Source organism: Poecilia latipinna, unplaced genomic scaffold (assembly GCF_001443285.1).
Source record: "Poecilia latipinna isolate Pla-1442-1.1 unplaced genomic scaffold, P_latipinna-1.0 Scaffold292, whole genome shotgun sequence".
NCBI lineage: Eukaryota > Metazoa > Chordata > Actinopteri > Cyprinodontiformes > Poeciliidae > Poecilia > Poecilia latipinna.
Window position 1 is genome coordinate 325649 of NW_015112908.1, and position 15361 is coordinate 341009.

The following is a 15361-nucleotide window of genomic DNA, read 5'->3' on the forward strand; positions in this document are numbered from 1 at the left end:
GGGGGGGCGCAGAAGAAAAAGTTTGGGAACCACTGATCTAAGCCAACAAAGATTGTTCAGTCCATTTTCTTTAAACAGAGAGAATGTGGCACAACTTTCTAAACTCCACCTAAACCGACAGTCGGCAAGCAGAGCATTAATCAGAGGCAGCAGTACTTTAGTGAGGTAGAGCGTATCACATATCCGCTTATATCTCCTTTAGTTTTGAAGTTAGTATTACTTCTGAATTGTTTTGTAACTTTTTACTTTCTAAAAAACCAACCCCATCCCCCCCAAAAAAACCACAAAAACGTTCTTTTAACAAGATGGCTGAAAAATGCCCCCACAGATATCTACTTTGTTGTGTTAGTTGCCTCTTAGTTGGCCTCCTAAGTGTTCTTTTGTGTTTGCTTCATCTTCAGAGCAAAAAAAGAAAGAAAAAGCAAACCACAGGTTGAACAGGAGCGCAGAGCGTGATCAACGCTCATGGCACCGGTTATGACCCCGTCGGCACATTTTTGAGCCAGCCGATGACAGGCTGCCGTAATGCCCCTCCGGTTTGCGAAGGCGTTTGAAAACATGATTAACTGCGGTGAAACACAATAAGAATGTGATTCTCATTTGAGCGGTGGGTACAGCAGACTAGCCTGGGAAATCATCCAGGCCCTAATTGCCAAAGCAGACCCTGATTCAAATTGCGGGAAATTACACACACACGAACACACACATACATACGCACGTGATAGACACACACAAATAAACAGATTTATAGAAAATGTATATTACGCCCTGTTAATTCAATAAATTTAATACATTCCACAAAGCAAACTGTATTCATGGATTTATGTATTAAGCATTTAATAGTATTTAGCAACTATTACCCATAAAAGAAATGAAGAAATGCCTATATTTTGATTCCAGTTGATGCAGTTTCACGTGGTTTATAAAGTATTTCCATTTATGATCAATGTATCTGAAACTTTTTTTAATCTTAGTCATATTTTTGAGTGCTGTCTGAGGCTGGACATCCTTTGCAATAATTTCAGCTAAATTGAACTTTCTACACGGATTGTTTCATTTGGAAGCTGATAAAAATAAACCACCTAGAAATTACCAAAATAAATAATGCCATTATTTTCTTTGTTGGTGTCAGAGTATAGTTTGTTTGCCAGTATCTCAGACTTCATGGCTGAGAGACATATTGTCATTTTTTTGTGCTGGAAAAGTTAACAATGGAACCTCAAGAGACTAAAAATCAAAATCCCCTTCTCTAAATTGGTTTTCAATTGTTGTTGTTTTACAGCATACATTTTTCTTGTTATTCCCCTTGCGGTAACCAACATGGTAGGAAATACAATTCTTATTGTTGTGACATGATAGTCCTTCCCTCTTTGAGCAGTTATTTTAATTGTATTAAAATAACACAAAATTAAAATATTAATTGTTAAATTGACGGGTAAAGTTTTTTTTTTAATTATTATTGTTATTGGAAATACTAAATTGAACACCGTTACATTATGTTGTCATTAACAACGGTGAGAACTTGGAAAGAAAATGACTTGGTGGTAACGAACCTAAATAGAGTATTACCTCGTATGTTCATGATTAATGTTGTTAATCCCTAAATTATTCATACCAAGGGCAGATTTAAAAATATATAATGTTTTAATCCTGATTGGAAATGAGACTAGCATCTCACAAAAGTTGATGAAACAGAAGACTATCGACTCTACTTTGAAAGATTTATCAGTTTTGAACAAGGTTTATGCATTTCTGAAGGATCTACAAAACACTAATCAAAACATGCAGATCATTGCTGTACAGCTTTTTGCATGTTTGCACTACAATTTTAAAAATCTATTTTTACTGAGAACATCCATCATGCTAATCTCTCGATTCCTCCGCTGACATTCTCAGAATCAAGTCAGTATTTTGGCTGGGTCACTCCTAAACGTGAATAATACTTCCAGTCAGGGAAAAAAAAAGAAAACATGTTGGTTGAATTACAAGATTCTTTTTTTTTTCTAAAACCATTGCTCTTCTGCAAACATGAAAAAAAGTGGGAAAAACACAGAATATTTTTGATGAATTGGTTTCAGTCAAACTCCAAGTATGCAGCAGACCATAGTCAAAGCTTATCCACATTTTTGGAAGGTCAGCTATTTCAAAAGCCATAAAGATGGCCCCTCACATTCTATAAAACTTCTACTGCATCATTTAAAGATTATTGCTTTCCTTTAGTATCAAGTATTTGCTTACTGAAGAGCTCTTCTGGGGTATTGGATATTTTTTATACGAATTTATATTAGTACAATGAAAAAGTTTTTTTTTTTTTTTTCTTTTTTGCACAGAAGATTCCAGCAACTCAAAGTTGCACATGTCCTGGGGAAGTGAAAGCCCTGCTCCCTTTACACCTGCATATCGATTTATGGGTGATATAAAGAAAATTTACAGCAAGAATGATTTTGCAAGAGCTTCCTCTGCAGAAGTATAAACCGTTTTGTCTCGCTCTCTTCCTCCTGTGCTGCTCCGCCCTTCCATTTCATTAAGCAGAGACAGACAGCCAAGTCTGAAGTCTTCTGTGTCACAACCGCTGCCTCCTACTCATGCTTTTATGTTTTCAACCTCTTGCTACACTTTCAAAAGCTTTTCTTCATATATTCCACGCTTACTTTTTTTTTTCTTTTTCACACTCTTCATTTGAAAAATCATCCATTTTTATTCCCCTGCCCCTTTTGTGTGGCCAGACAGCCGTGTAATTGTGGACCGTGTGAGGAGACGGGATGAGAGGGGGGCCTGTGTTGGTCGGCGTTGCGCAAGCGTACCTACCTACAGTTCTCCTCCCAGCCACCTCTTTGTTCTTGCACCATTGTGATGGCCTAGCTAAAGCAAAACGCTACACATGTTGCTTGGCTGCAAGACTGTCTGCAGCCTTTGTGATAAATATGGAACTCTGTTTCTCTCAAGTATTGTTACTATTCGTCCCCTTTGCCGCCTGTCTGCTTGGATACCTCTGACTGTGCTGCATAAAAGAAGATTAGCTTCACCTCTGAGAGACGCATGCATGCATTCACAAAAGCACGCACAACACACAGCGTGCACACACAAACACAAGGCTTTCCTTGTCACGTTGTCCCTCCGTTTCTGTCTCGGGTGCTTTTATATTGCTTCGCTGCAGATACTTTTCAATTTGCCTGTATGTGGACACAATGACTGGACTGGGCATGCTCCAACAGCATGCTCTATGGATAATCTTCTAAAACAAACCAAAATTAAAATTCTGGACATATATTTCATCATTATTCATATAACACAATGTGGCGTTGGTGTGGTGAAAGGAGAAGGGTTTCTATTAAACAAACACCCCTGTTTTGTGGGGAAAATAATCGCAACAAAAACAATTTAGATCAATTGGATGTTGGAATGACAGTGATCGTCGTAAGCAGAGGAAATGAGACGACTACATATTGCACTACACAACTCTGAAACAAGCGCACTGGCTGTTAAACTGGCAACACTGTACGACCATAGCAATATCCGCAAAGGAGAAGTTAGTTTTGATCAGACAGTGAGGAAAGATTAAGATCCCTGACTGCTTGACTTTGTCAGGATTTAGCCTCAGATTGCACAAGAAGACAAAGACGTGATTGCAGACCAAGACAAGAGTCAAAATCTTTAATTTTACAAAAGAAAAAAAGAAAAACATGGTACATAAGACTCAGATGGAATAAGGCGATACAGCATCAGCAATATGTTTTTCTAATAACTGCACAGCAAAAAAAAAACAAAAAAACACTTTAAACAGTAAATCAAGTTCAACATCAATAACATCAATAATCTAGGTTTTTAGAACAATAATAAGACATGTTTTACCCTCTCTAGATTAATTCACTTCTTTATTTTTATCCCAATTTGAATTTAGGGTTCACTTCTTTTGTAGGCAGCATTAGTTATCTGCCAAAGAACTGAATAGAGCCAAAAAAAAAAGAAAAAAAAAGGGTCCAGTAATGTGAAATGAATAATTGGATTTGGTCTGAAATTTTCATGAAGTGTAAGTGAAATTATTTTTGTCGTATGATAAATCATAGACACAAAGAAATAAAAGTTGAAAAGATCTGAGCTGAGTAAAATGAGTAACAGCTTCATTGCTGAACCTCCAGCTGTTGGTGTCAGCAGTGCGGTGACAGTAAACCACACGCTGACCCTTGATGAGCCTTGCTGTCTTTAGTTGTCTTTCCAATCCTGGCCTCTGGTTACAGTAATGCATTTTGTTGCAATGAAAAGGGGTTTATTGTCATTAAACTAGGAAAAATGGCCATAAGCTGCACATGAGAAAGCTACATAACTAAATCAGAATGTTCTCTCCGGGCTTTTTTTTTTTTATTAGAGATTTTGTGTCTGTGGTAAACTTCTCAGCCTTGTCACTTGTCATCATCATTTACCTCTTGTGTTGCACCAATTTCTTGTTCTTTTTCAATTTTTGTTCTCTTTCCTCAACTCTATAAATTTTAAAAGTAATTATCGCTAATAGTCTTGAAATGGACATTTTCTTTTTCTTTCTTTATAGCACACCTGCTCCTCTTTTTCACGGCAGATTTTTCTGTCACTTTATCAGCCCCCCTCCTGTCCTGCCTTTCTTTCTAATCCTTCATCCAGCTTGCCTCAATCCCTGGTTCTACTGTTTCTGTCCTTTCCTTTTCCTTAATGGAGCTAACACTAAATAAATAATCTATAGACTTTTGTCATAACTCCATAAGAAATCAGGTATTTTTCTTCAAAGGACGAAAGCAAGATTATTTCAGGGTTTTAGAAGCCAAATTTGGTATTTATTGCATGCCACAAGTCCAAAGAAGAAAACCAAGACACACTGAAGTATGAAATATGACAAATCCAGTGTGACCAAAACACATAAAGTGTTTATGTATTTAAAAATAACAAATCACATCATTTGTAGTCATGTATATAGTAAATGACTTGTACTTATACGGTTCTTAATCTAGTTTTTATCGCCCCTTTTATCACCCCTACAGATTTTACTCTACACTCAGTAATTCACCAATTAAGCTACGTTTTAGCCACAGCTGCTCTGGTACAGTCTACAGAAGCGAAGCTGCCATTACACACTTTATCAAGAAAGTGTTGAGATCAAAACCTGAATAAATCCAACATGCAGTAAAGACTATACAAACCAAACTGACCCCGTTTAAAAATATTATTACTCCTTTTGCTATAACACATTTTCTCTTCTTCTTTTCACCTTCCTCTCGCCACACTGGTAGATTTTACTGAAGCTCAGCACCGGTAAAGTGGCCTAACATAGAAATGGTGAGGATGCACTCCAGATTCAACTTGGGCTTTTGTTAGACGCTGCGTACGTCATTGAAAGTGATCAGATCTCTAATTTATGTCGGTTAAACCTTTTGGGGTTCACGTTCTTGAATCGTGACGTCTTTTCATGTGGCGCTCACCAAGCCTCAGCTGCCAGCCCCCACACCTCCTTTCCATCGTTCCCATTTCCCTCTGCTCCACCCTCATCTCCTTTTCCCTCCTTTCTTTTGCGCCGTAAGTCTCCTGTGATGCATCCGTCCTGATTCTATATAGAGATTCCTACTCACTGTGCTTCCTGCTGTAGTTGCTCTCAGTCTCTCCCTGCTCCCTCCTTCATTCATTGATGTCTGATCTAATTGCTTTTGCTCTCACCCTGGGGACCTGGGCGCAGTGTAACAAGCTCCCAGAGGATGCGCTCCGCCTTCGTCGCAGCATCCCTGAATCGCTGCTTTCTTTTTTATCTGTTTCCTCACTGGCTCTTCCCAGGGCATTCATTCATTAGCAGTTCTAATGCTCCAGCCTCAGGACACTCGGCATGATATTGTGATCCTCGAGGCTTAACTCAATCTAATCTAAGGCTGGCTGCGGCTCAAGGCTGGACCAGGAATGACCAATTGCAACAAGTCCTCTTTTCTATTTGGACTGGAGCCTTTTTTTTTTTTTTTTTTAATATGATCCAGTGGGGGGCGACAGATGGAGAATAGGAAGGTTTAGTTTGGAAAAAAAGCTAGATTCGGACAGAAAAATAAATAAGAAGAGGTGGGAGAGAGAAGTGACAAAGTGGAAAAAGGACAACCTGATAACACGGAGAGGCTCGCAGGACCGCTGGAAGGAAAAATGTGATAGAAAAGGCAAAATAAGAGATGCAGTCCAGTGAACTAAAGCAGACAGGCCGGGGCACATTTTAACAACTTCGGCTGCATTCAGTCACTTGGATTTTTTTCTGCGTTACACTGCACATTTCAACTTTTCTGTCACTTGCGTTTCTTCCTTCTTGATCCTTTAGTGTGATATATCACACCTCAAGTGACATCCGTGTATTGTACCACTTTAAGTGAATCCTGGGGCAAAAACCACCCACAAAAAAAACAAAAAACAAAACTCACCAATCAGACTTACCAGAAGTTTTGTCACACAGAATTCCCTAGTTGATCCGAATCCTATTTCCGCGCGTGTTTGCTAGAGAGAGAGACAATGCAGGATAAACAGCATGAAAGAAACAAAAGCCCACAAACTCTCACAGTTGTTTGAGCTCGGTTCGGCGTAAGCCAGCTGTTTTGGAGCAAATCTAACCTCAACTGTCGGTTTTCTGCTACATCCCAGAACAACGTCCCACAAGAAATACTTAAAAATTGTTTCCATGTTTCCCCTTGACATGAAGCTCATAGGCAGCAGAGAGCCAAACACCCCGAGAGCCACGCAGCATGCCTGCGTGTGTTCCTGTCTTTCTGTATCGTTAATTTTCATGGTACAACACCAGCGATGAGATCAAAACGGTTTCTCCTGAAGGTTAATGGGTCAAATGCGAAGATCAAAATCTAGTTGTTGCATGCACTCCTCTCATTACAGGCATTTAAAGAGAATCATTTGATACAGATACTCTGATCTTGCCTTCAGGCCTCCCCTGCGTATCCTTCCTCTCTCACACATGCACACACGCGCTGCTGGTCCTCTGGGCCCAGGCAGTGGGATGAATCCAGATATACCTCTTTGAAGTGAGCAAGCCTGCAAAGCCGTAGATGTGTGTGCGTACTCATGCGCACAACAATCCTCCTTTGTTGGTGCTTGCTTCTTTCAACAGACCAGGTGTTTAATTATTAATGTATGGTAAAATAGATGAAGGCAGAATGTGCGAGCAGATTTGACCCTGCGGCTGTACTGTTTAACCTTTATGCCGGTGTAATCCCGCTTGCAAAGAAGTGTGTTCCTCAACGGGAGAACTTCTCAACGTGAATGTTCCCTGCAAAACTATCTATGTTTTCTCATCTCACAAACTTGAGATTATTGACACAGAGGATTTTTTTTTTAAATTGTAAATCCTTGTCAGTCTGATACCCCTAAATAAAATCCTTCAAAGCTGCAAACCTACTAAGACATTAGAAAAAACCAGGAGGCCTATAATTCATGAGGAGCTGGAGCGATCTACAGCTTAGGTGGGAGAATGTGTTGACACAATAACTGTTAGATCCTCCTCAAATATCATCTGTATGGAAGGCCACATTTGAAAGGTATCCTTGCAGTTCGATACAAGACTTTTAGGAGACGCATCATGCATAAAGGAAAAAGTTGCTTGGCTCAGTTGAAACCAAAATAAATCTGTTTGGCCTGCATACCAAAACGTTTGAGACAGACGACTCAGATTGGAAATCACCTTAAATGTAAAGTGAAGCATGGCAGCATCATACTGTACAGATGTTTGTTTTTAAGCCAGGAGATTATGTGAAGATGGATGTAGAGAAATACAGCCCAATCAGAAAACATTTAAATTTAAAGGCTGCAAAATACTTCAAACTGGGACCTTCACCTTCCAGCGGGACAAAGGAATAATTGGTTTAGCTCAAGTAACAATCACGAGATTGAATGGCCCTGCCATTTCTGAAAAATGGTGGTTGTGACTTTTCTGTCGCAGTGAATGGCAGAAATGTTCTTGCAGGCAAACCGAGTATGAGCAGCCTTATTCTCATTATCGGAAATGAAATCTGCCAATCAGAGATGCATACAGATAAAAGACACACACACTTGAGGTGATATTTTAAACATTTGCTGCGTTTCTGTGTCTCTGCAGGTGTGTGGAAATCATCGCCAAGGAAGGCAGGAGTCTGAAGGAGCTCTATCTGGTGTCTTGTAAAATCACAGACCACGGTAGGAGACTTTTTGTTGCAGTCAACCTCCAACGTTATAATCATAACCATCATTGCCCACATTCTCAACAGTGCAGTCATTTGGCTTTTATGGTTCGGCTCTTATGAGACTTGCAAACAGTAAAAACATAATGAAAAGTTTCACACAGAAGGAAGTAATGCCTCTTATTGCCGCTCATAGCGTAGATGAGCATCTTGGTATTGACGTTTACCTTCCAGGAAATAGTTTTTGAATGAAACTGGCAGAATGACTCATTTTAGTCGCAGATGCGATGGTTTCTGAACTCTTAGGCAGAATTTTGCAGCACAGAATCACTACTGCTCCAGGCAGGATTTCTTTGCATTTGCTTCTGTTTGTGGATTAGAGGTGTTTGCATTGTCTGACAGAAGATATACATGTTTTTTCCCCCTCTTTGCAACACTCGTGCTGGCAGCTTGCATATCCCCCTAGCATCCTCTTCTCTTTTCATTGTGTTTACACTACCTTTGCTCCTCTGCTTGATGCCATTCAGCCATATGTCTTGCTGAATATTCAAGCCTTTCATCAGATGCAGCACAATACACAGTTGGAGTTCTTCAGTGCTGAAGAATTAGGAGCACACTGCTGACTATTACAGCATGCGTGAAATATGTGGTTCTTTGTGCAGTAATATTAATCTGTTCAGCTGTGGAAATGTGCGCTCTACAAATTCTACAACACTGTGAAGCCAGCTGTTGTTTTTGGTACCTACCTTACTTTAAGAAAACTTAGAATCTTATCTTTTCCAGGTCAAAATACCCTTTGTATCTATCATACTTTAATTCAACTCTAGTTGAATTAGTTTTAGCCTTTTTGCCATGAGAGTGCACTACAAAAAGATTGTGTGAGTGTGAATTGTTTGCAGTTGTTGGGATGCTGATTTCTTTTAAAAGAACATGGCTGACACGGACATGATGTCCATGATACAAATGGAGAGACTTCGGAAAGGCTCTAAAGACACTTTCTCATGTTACTGGACTCCCTTCTTGGAACACTTTTCGAAGACCAGACTAAGCTAATCAAACCCTTCTATGGTCTCTCCCCTCTGCCGCCCCCCTATGTATGTGTACCTTTGTATGTGACTATGTATATGTGTTGTGTGGGTATATATGTCAACCGCAATGTTTTATGATTTGACATGTGCATCTGGGCTTTGTTCTGTCTAACTGTATGTTCTAAACTTTGAAAACTTAAAATAAAATTTATTAAAAAAAAAAACAACAAAAAAACAACATGGCTGAAACTACACTGTAGGTTTGTTACTTTGCCTTTAATTGAACCACAAGAGGTCTGTGTCCTACATCATGTAAGATTGGGTGCATATCTAAGTAAAAGCAATAAAAACGGACAGCCATTTTAAAGAACCACAGTCGTATATATTACTAAATAATGTGTTATATAAAATTTGCCTATTAGTCAAGTCTCTTTCAGTTTACTTTTCTCTCAAAGTTTCAACATCTCCAGCCATTTGTTTCTCTCTCTGACCTTCATTACCTTTGGACGGACTCGCGGCTGCTCTGCGTCTTTTTACATTCGCTATGCTAATTGTGTTTTTCTCTTTTCTACGAAAACTATTTCAAGTCAGACTCTAATTGTGTCAAGTTTCCCCCAGGATGTTTTGAGTTTGTCATGTGTGTTGCACAGAGTAAGCTCTAAAGAGTTTCCTTCTTGATGAGCTGCAGTGTTGTTGGAAACTTCCCTGAGTTACACCAACATTTAGCACCTTGACCTCTCTGAACCAGCGCTTTAACTGTGCCTCCAAGAGTATAAAGTGTTGTGTGGGTGTGTTTTTTGCTGGAGTTTGATTAATGACTTAAAGATCCCTGAAGTACATTACAGCAGGAATGTACACAACCACCTCCTTACACATCCTCATTTGTTTGAGCATCTCTGGTCACTTTGACCATGATGAATTGCTGATATCTGATCTTCTTCCTTTGCTAATGACCCCTTTGGCCCTCTCTGGCCACTGATTGGGTTGGAATCTGTTTGTGCTTGTGTGTATGCTTGTCCTTCAAGAATAAAGATGTCTTCTGGTTGAGCTCTATGCTCTACCTCATTGATTGGTTGGTTTCCTGCTTCTGCTTCTGCTAAATTAAATAACAGAAATGAGATTTTACATCTGCCTCACTGGCCCATGTTTTTTTCCGCCCATCTCCTGTGGTAATTATTTTTATTAATGGCCTCTCTGAGTGCATTTGAGATGTCCGCAAGCCTCTTATGTTTGAGTGTTCTGTTTTTTTCGTGTTTTTTTCGTGTTGTTTTTTGTTTGTTTTGCTTCCAGATTTTACTTCTCTGCCTTTTTTATAAACACCGTTAGGACAGATAGACATCAGAAAATGCAGATTTTAAAAGATGGAGCCAGCATCGATATTTTGTTTCTTTCTATGGATTGTTTTCAATAATTATTGTATTTAAGACAGGAATTGCAAGTGGAAAAAGTAGAAAATGGAGCACTTGTGTAAGCAGTGCTGTAAAAGACAAAATAGCGTACACTGAACACTGTAATCATGTGAGTAACACCATTTACCCATTTGTGTTACACGACCATTGGTAACACTAATGAGATTTTGCACAACATCTACTATGTAAGCCCAACTGTAGACATAGATGGCCTTTATTGGGTCATGGAGAGGTCCTCTAGGCTGCATCAAGAACTATGTGATTTCTATCTCATAAGATGGAGTGTTAGAGCTCTACTTTTGTTTTGAGCATGCACAAAACTTTTCTAATGAGATTTTGGTGGTTCTTTATCAAGCTGTGGACATTTCGGATGCACTGATTAAAATGGTGGCATCTGTGGTAAGTGAGTAATCAGATTTTCTTGGTGTTCAGACAGTCTTAAGGTGGACTGTCCATACTTGCCTGTTGCAGTCTACAGTGCAAGCATGGATACACCAGGGTGGGAGTGTGGAAGTGGAAGTCATTGTCAAGCTTTACGGCACCAGTCTTTGTTTGTTTTCAAGAGTCTAAACTAAAACAATCCATGCTCTAAAAAGAACAAACTCTTTCACAGCGCTCAAACCTGTTGCAGATGCAAACCAGTATACAGTGTGCTAGACATGGAACCGGGTTCCTGGAGAGAAGCACATTATACTTTAGATTGCGCTGGCAGGTTTCTGCTCATCAGAGGACAATTGTTACTTTGATTGAAAACTAATGTGTATTTCTTACACTGTCAGAAAGAATTCCTGCATTGAATTTAGCAGAAAGCAGAGGAAAGGGGAAGGAGTAAAAAGCGAAATCAGTTGCTTATGGTTTATAATTTTACAATACTCAGAGCATGACTCATAAGCTATTTCAGGCTTTATAGATTCAGTGTATTTCTCTCCTAGTGATCAGTAAAACAAACACATTGAAAATGTTGCCTGGACAATTTCCTGACCGCTCTCTTTGAGGTACGCACACGAAACACAACGTCTGGTTAAAGTGACGAACCACAGATGGCACGCGTAGGTGCACTACAGAAACCCCTTTCACCTGCATCTTTTCTTGATGTTTATAAACCAACAAAAATACTGATAATATGTCTCCTCCACCACAAAACTGAAAGTCTGGAGGAGGCGCAGAAACCTCTCATACATGAAGAAGTTATGGTAATTCTGCAGAAGCATCCAAGAAACCAGAAAAAGGGTAGGGAAACGCCTAGATGATGTTTTTGTGACACTACTGAGGTTTTCCAAGTTTGTAATGATCCAGGAAAATATAAACATTTTTGAAGATCCTCTGGGTGTGAAGGGGCTCTTAGAGCTCATATGTGAGATTGTAAGAGTTGGTGCTTCTATAAGGCTCAAGATGAGGAGACTACCTTTTATCCAAACCCTTTAAGCAGCTTTTATTGTTGACATTGTGACAAGAAAATGAGGACTGACCATGACGGTCGTACTGTGTCCAACCTTTCTAATATCACGGTCAGGTCATTGTTTCATTTCTTCAAATTAAGCTTGAGCCTCACTGGCTGCTTTTTTTTTTTGGCTGCCTGGGTGAAAACACAATCTTGTAACTGCACCTATTGTGTGGATGGATGATTGGTCAACTACAGATGAACCATGAACCAGTCAACATGATAGCATCTAAATGCTATCATTTAGGAATATGTGTGCAAGGAGGTTCTGCCATGAAGGCACACTTATAATTTATTCTTCAAAGAGAAGGTCTGTGAGGGCAATAAGTTTATTAATTAATGAACTTCTAGCAGGAGTGCTACTTTTATCTTGTCACCTTTAATACTGAATACTGGTGACCAGGCTGCTTCTAACAGGGAAATGTTAGAAAGTGGAAACACAGCACAAAAGTGCACACAATATGCAGTCAAATCTCAACAAGGTGTCATTATCTTATCATGGATAGGATTTTAAGCATAAAGAAACTCCATATTTTCAAACTAAAATACAATTGGATATTGTTGTTAATTGCTAATATGTAAAATAAGGCCTGTTTAGTTTAACAATGCTTGCTGAAAGTCATGAGGAGTGATTCACTTCACTCCATAAAGTAGTTAGTCAACATGGTGTATGAATCCTGAATCGTTATTATAGAATGTATTCAGTTTGACCAAATGTTATTTAGAAAATTCAAGTAATTTCTCTAAAAGTGAACACTTGAGTGGCGGGACCTCTTTAGTTTAAGAACGTCCTTATGTACACTCACTTATCACTCTCGTGGCTGCAAATACACTCTCCAACGCATACAGTACATATTTCACTTCCATATTACAGTGATTAGTTTTATCAAAAGATATTCAGGTTTGCAAAAACAAAAGTTAAATGTTCCCTTAGATTATTAAATCCATTTTAAAAAGAAGTACCATTTAAATCTTATTTTATCTCCCATAAAGCTAAAACCAGCTATCTGCACTATACAAATAGCTTATTTTCGGAGTGTCTCTGTTGAATGGATGGTGGTATCGCGGGTTGTTTCTCTGGCAGAGATAACAGAATCACTATAACATTGAAAACTGATCCCGATGAGAAAACTCTCTCACCTGCTCTGCTGTTGTTAATCGGATCTCTTTACCACCGTTTTCCTCCTCAGTGACCAGCCCGCTCTGCATCCTGATAGACAGTGATGCACCCTGGTCTCCTTTCACTCTCGCTCCAGTTGTCTGTTAGCCTCCTTTTGTTCTCAGTGCGTGATTTGCATTAACATGAATCCATTTGCTTCTGCATTCTGTGTATGTGTGTATCTGGCTGCCCTTATCTTGTCACCCGGAGCCCACCTGCTTTATCCAGATACAAAAACAGAGACCTTGGTGCTGCTGCTCCTTACATATGGAAATCCTCCTCCTTCACCCACACAGCCCTGCATGATCCTTTGCATTCTTAGTCCTCGCCTCCTGTGTACATTTTCGAAATGCAAGACCCAGTGAAACACCTGAGGGAGATTTTGTGCCGGCGAGAGAGGAAGGAAAGTGAAAGCTTTACTCTGCTTTTGGAGGACTTTAAGCAGAGCTGTGATATATTAGCAAAGTTGGAAGATTTATTTTAGGGCTCAGGATAGATTTAAGTAAACCTCTTTTTCCCCTTTCTGACATGTACAATGCTTCGGTGCTAATGTATTGAACATTTCCAACTCTGAGTCTGCAGTTCTTCATACATTTTTAAAGTATATATTAATGTGTATTTTATGTTCTCTTTTTCTTTTTGGTAGTTATAAAAATGTGAGGTGGGGGGAGATCTCCATACAGAAATGCAAAAAATGCTTGCTGTATTGTTAGGATGCATCAATAAAAAAAAAAATACAGCAGCTTTGATTAGAGCACGTTTGAGATTACAGCAAAACAATTACATCTTCTTTATAAAAAGGAAAAAATATTCAGGGATACATTCATGTTAATTATTTTTATGGCACAAAGTCAGAGTTTGCTAGGAACGACTACAAAACCTTCTTACATGTAGAAAAGTTGGTGACAGCTGTTGTGGCATTTATCACACGCTCAATTTTCAAGATGCATAAAGAAAGGAGCTGATAAGTGGTTATGCACTGAGCGATGATCGGCTACTCATAATTCAAAAATCCAATCTTTTACCAATCAGTGAATGCGCCACACTTTAGTATCTGCAGTTCATTCAATTCAAGAGAGCGTGAGAGAGCAAGACATTCAGCAGATTTACTTGAGAACGTGAGGCAGGTAAAAGGAAGTCTCAATAAATTACCGCAATGGTCTATTTTTTTTTTTTTGTATCCTTCTGAGCTTTCAAATTGTCAGGAAACATAGGATTTGAATTTGCTTATTGTGTGTTACATCATGGACAAGGACGTTGTAGGAACTGTGTTGTGTGCCAACAGCATATTATCCTGCTGCTCAGAATAACAAACAAGAATAGTTGTTCATGAAAGTTGAACATAATCGACCTCAAAACTTTTCATTTTTTATTTCTTTCTGTTTGGTGAGGCAAAGTTGCAAAGCTGATGTTTTTGTAGATACACCATTATGTACAGAACTTTCTTTTCTTCCTCATTGTGATTATTATTATTATTTTTTTTTTTTTTTTTTACAAAAAATCAAACTGCTTGAATGATTGTAGAGCTGCTTTATTGTTTTAACAGATGAAAAAATAATCACTGGCCTGCAGGTACTTGAAATGAGAAAGTTTGGCCAAAATTCTGAGATCAAGAGTTTCAAAGACCTTTTAGTTCATATTAATTTTATATACATCAATTTCATTATCTTCAGCGAGGTGATTTTCATTCCAAAGACCTTACACAACAATATTTTATGCCATAAAGATAATACAACTTCCATATAATATCAAAAATCTTTGAAAAAGAAATAAAATGTCGCAACGATGTTTACCCTAATAAAATTAAAAAAAAAAAAAAAACTAACAGCGACAGCCCATCATCCAGACTGCTGTGATTGTCTTGTGTAATTTTATAAGAAGGATTGAGCCCCTCAGATTGTGCATTTTATTGTTTTGTCCATCTGTATTTACCCATCTGTGAGCTTGTGGGATTATTGCTGTCATTCAATTTTCAGCGTCCGATTCTTTTATTTGATCACCAACTTCACAGCTCTCATGTGGTCAACACAAATCTGCATGTCCCCCCTGCCGCACACATGCATATTTCTGCCGCCTGCCTTCCTTCCCGTTCCAAGACCGAACCCCCTTTCCTTCTCTTTTCCTCTTTAGTACCTCCTTCTTTTCATCTCAAAGCTCTTGCTTTTATTGTA

General features: G+C 38.9%; 1 protein-coding gene across 1 annotated transcript in view; it reads left to right on the forward strand.

Moving 5' to 3' along the window:
- fbxl17 (F-box and leucine-rich repeat protein 17) overlaps window positions 1–15361 on the forward strand; it is a 232957-nt gene that overhangs the window by 172003 nt on the left and 45593 nt on the right. Inside the window, exon 9 of the mRNA XM_015034258.1 lies at window positions 8093–8169. Coding sequence (XP_014889744.1) covers window positions 8093–8169 — 77 coding nt within the window. The remainder of the gene's footprint in view (window positions 1–8092; window positions 8170–15361) is intronic.